The sequence below is a fragment of the Juglans regia genome, chromosome 7, assembly GCF_001411555.2.
Source record: "Juglans regia cultivar Chandler chromosome 7, Walnut 2.0, whole genome shotgun sequence".
Lineage (NCBI taxonomy): Eukaryota > Viridiplantae > Streptophyta > Magnoliopsida > Fagales > Juglandaceae > Juglans > Juglans regia.
In genome coordinates, this window is record NC_049907.1 from 52168247 (window position 1) to 52172656 (window position 4410).

The 4410-nt window shown below is 36.8% G+C and overlaps 1 protein-coding gene across 1 annotated transcript; it reads left to right on the forward strand.

Moving 5' to 3' along the window:
* Nucleotides 1–787: 787 nt before the first annotated feature.
* On the forward strand, nt 788–3779 carry LOC108991895 (transcription elongation factor TFIIS-like). Its single transcript, XM_018966308.2, has 3 exons — nt 788–961; nt 1134–1307; nt 2663–3779. The coding sequence occupies exons 2-3, from the start codon at nt 1152–1154 to the stop codon at nt 3647–3649; spliced, it is 1143 nt and encodes a 380-aa protein (XP_018821853.1). The 5' UTR covers nt 788–961; nt 1134–1151; the 3' UTR covers nt 3650–3779.
* Nucleotides 3780–4410: the final 631 nt, after the last annotated feature.

Sequence of the window (4410 nt, forward strand, 5' to 3'; positions counted from 1 at the left end):
CAAAATGTGTGATAAACTTAAATTGAAAGTGAACATTTTTTAGGAGAATTTTCAAACTTTTGGGAAATGGTAGACATACAATATTTTTTATAACTTTTTGTACAACTATTATGTTTTAAATGAGAGGTTTTTTTGTAAAGTAATTTTTAAAAATAACATCATTTTATATAAATGCCTTTATTTTAAAAGATGATTATATTAAAAAGGTTGTAAAAAGGATTGTACTTGTATCTTCCCTCTTTTTTTTTCTTTTTTTAAATGCTAAGTGGGGTAATCCTCAATCATGTATGGTGATGTGATACTTCTTGAATGACTGTCACTTGGATGGTTGGTAGAAGAAATTACATGAAATGTATCACATAATGTGATTAGGAATAACAAATTTTAAGATGAGAAGTAATATAACTCGTAAAATTTTAGTGGTTAATTTAACATGTTTGGGAGACTCCATATGAGTAGTTCCAAACTTTCTCCCTCACTATAAGAAATTGAGCGGTGTTATTTTTATTGCTAATTACTTTGTTAATTTTTTATTTATTTATTTTTTAAAATATATTTAAATATTTAAAAAATATATTAATATACTTAAAAATTAATTTCTTAATTATTAAACAAAAATAAAAAATAATTTTTTTTTTTTTTCCAAACGATCAAATAGAGCTGGAAGAATTGGTGGGCAGCTTTTTCCTACGCTCGGCCGCTTCAAAAGTTGAATCTAGAAGAAGACCAATTTGTCAGTCTCCCTGCTTACACGTGCATCGACAACAGCCGTCCATCTCTCTGAAGTCTGAATGCTCTCCCCCATCAATCTTCACATAAGGTCACTTCCCTCTTAGGTCAGTGCCTTGAAAAGCCACACTCGCGCGCCCGACGGGGAGGATTCGTCTAGGGAACCGGTTTAGGAAAACAAGCGAGAAAGCATTTTGGCTAAATTCCTAGCCTTCCCGGCGGCTGATCTTAGGTGTGTTTTCACTCCGCAACTCTCAAACTTTTTTAGGGTTCTTTTTTTTCCCCCTTATTAGCCTCGTCGTTTGCTATAAAAAAGCATCAAAATCCTTCTTATCATGTTATTGAATTTCTCTTAGATCTATTTATTAATTAATTAATGTGTCTTGTTCCTTCTTAATTCAAAGCGACAAACCGTGAGGAGTATGGAGAGAGAGCTGGTTGAATTGTTCGAAGCTGCGAAGAAAGCTGCAGGCGCTGCGGCCTCCGCTGACGGAGGAGCCGAGGAAATCCGATGCCTTGATGCCTTACACCAGCTCAAGAATTTTCCTGTCACTTATCATCTTCTTGTCTCCACTCAGGTGCTGTTTTTTTCTCAAAATTGTTACAAATAAGTTTCGCTGTGTATTTGTTGTACCAAAAGGCTCTTTTCAGAGGACTTCATTGAAATAATCTGTTTGATTATGCCTTGTTTTTACCCATTTTATCGATTGCATTCTTTATTTAATCGGTATAAATGGTGATCGTTCGATGAGCATGATGGTGGTGGGAAAACGTTGCATTCCAATTTAGATACAAAAGAATTTGCTTGTGCTCGTCACACTGCCCCTCAATCAGTTAGTGTCTTAATTATTTTAGATGGTACTCCTGCATAAATGTTGAAAATATGTGAATTAGGATCACGATCATTATTAAGAATCGACCATTTTGGTGGCACTCGATGTACATCACTGTGCATCCATGCCATTTTTCCCCTTTCCATTTGTTTCATTTGTATGGGAAGCAATTGGGATATGGTATGAAAGGTCCTCACTTATAGGAAAGTTTCTTTTGGACCTAAAAGCTGTGATTGCAATCTGTTATAAGGAGGATGTTGGAAGAGCTGAAGATTTCAATCTGTTATGAAGGGGATGTGCAATGAAGGAAGAGCAATCTGGTATGCTCAACTAAAAATTTCACTTTAAAGTGAATATGAATACAACAAAAGAAGTTGCTCGGTACTTTCTGTATTCAGTAATTTTGTTGTTTCCCAATCACTCACAACTGGTTATTTCATCTTGTTTCACGGTGGACAAAAAGGTATGGAAAAGTGGTTCACAATCTTATATTCCTTTCGTTTTGTGGTACTCTTATTTTTAATAATGTTCGGTGTCATTAATAGAATGCTTTCTTGTTTCTACTTTTGCTCCTTTCTCTTTTCCAAAAACTCTTTTTATTTGTCCTGGTGAAGCCATTGGGTCCATATTTGCAATCGAATCCCACTATGGATGATGGTTGAAGTAGTCCCGTCCTTTTTTCTTTTTTTCTTTTTTTTATGTCGGCCCTTCGGACCCACCCATGCAGAGTAATCCCCGATCCCGTTCACTGCATCCTCGGAAATTTCCCTACACAGAACTGGTTAAATCGCTGGTTTTTCACTAGGGGTATAGTCCCAAAAGATTGTTTGCACCCATGAGGTGTTAAACCTTGGACCTTGAAGGGAGTGATACCCCAAGACCAAGGCCTTCACCACTTGGGCCAACTCCTTGGGGTCGAAGTAGTCCCGTCTATATTCTATAAATCTCGTTTTGATTGGTGTATCTATAACTTGAAAGATTGTTGGTGAATTTTATTCGTGATCTATTATGTTAACACTGCTGCGCTATAAGAACTTTGGTTTTATTGCTTGAAAAAACTTGGATTTGAGGATTCTTGTGTTATTTAATATGAAATTCAGGTCGGGAAGCATCTTCGACATCTCACAAGGCATCCTAGGAAGAAAATCCAATCATTTGCTTCTGACCTGATTGAGATATGGAAAGACATAGTTATAAAGGAGACAAACAAAAATAGAAGAAATGAAAGCTCTGATGACAAGGATTCTGTAAAAGTTGAGATGGTAAATCCGGAGACTGCCAAGGCTGAGAAGGATATGAAGACATCTGTGAGGTTTTCAAAGGCTGAAAGTATCAAGGTTGTGAAAACTGAACGCAATGGTATGCCGAGCTTGGAGAAAGTTTCAAGGACAGATGCTGTCAAGACAGGGAGAAAGGTTCGAAGTGTTGATGTTGGCAAGATTGAGAAAACCGATTTAGCTGAAAACGATAAGCTTGAAAAGATAATCAAAGAAGAGAAGCGAGCTTCTGGAGTGAAGAAACCATTAGTATGTCCCGGTCCACCAAAGCTTATGTCAATGATCAAATCTAATGATGCCATGCGGGACAAAGTACGAGAGCTTCTTCACGAAGCTTTGTCTAGAGTTTCTAACGAGGCTAATGAGGACATTCAGGATGAAGTGAATGCATGCGACCCAATTCGAGTAGCTGTTTCAGTAGAGTCCATTCTGTTTGATAATTGGGGCAGTTCTCAAGGGGCTCAAAAGGCCAAGTATAGATCATTAATGTTTAACCTTAAGGACGCCAAAAACCCAGACTTTCGGAGAAGGGTACTTCTTGGACATGTCAAACCAGAGTGGCTCGTCAACATGAGCACAGCAGAAATGGCAAGTGACAAGAGGCAAAATGAGAATCGATTGATTGAAGAGAGAGCTTTATTTGACTGTGAGCGTGGAGCACCACCCAAAGAGACAACTGATCAATTCAGGTGCGGTCGATGTGGGCAACGCAAATGCACCTACTACCAAATGCAGACGCGCAGTGCGGATGAGCCAATGACAACGTACGTAACATGTGTAAATTGCAATAACCATTGGAAATTCTGTTAGTGTTATTGTCTCTTGCCAGATACTAGCCATTTTTTTTTATTGATTATCATCATGATGAGATAATCCATGAAGCCGCTTGGGTGATTGCTACTCGAAGCTTTATTACCACTTTGGGGTAAATTGTCTGTTTCATTTTTTAGCCAAACTACCAAAACTCTCACTTAATTCAATTTAAAATTTAAAAACTAGATACCTATACTTATATATATATATATATATATATATATATATACTTATATATTTACATAACAAACTCAAGGCTCTTCGATTTGAAATATAAGTTGCTTTGAGTGGAAATCTTGCTTTACACCCCAATGGAAACCCATTTTTCAAACAAATGAGAGGTCGGGAATCATCTCCCAAATTTAAATTAAACCCAACCTTAGAAACACTAGTACATTTTTCATTTGAGTAATGCCATTAAAAACATGATATCTGATTCTTGAGCACCTAGATCGTATAGACCACATTTGAAGCCAAACCAATACCACAATGTTGCACATTCTTAATTTCTTATCCAGAGGGATCCCTCCGTGCCATAATTTCCAGAGAAAAACAGGTATCTTAAATGGCAAAGCAGAGCTCTAAATGAATTTGGATAACATTTTCCTTTGGGGAAAGGGAAAACAGGTGAATAGGATCTCATCAATAATTCAAATAAAAAAAAAAAAAAGGAGCTCAACATCTCTTGACAGGAAAAAAGTTCCGCGTTCAAATTTTAATTTATTAAATTCGCAACGGAGGTTCCTATCAAATAAGAA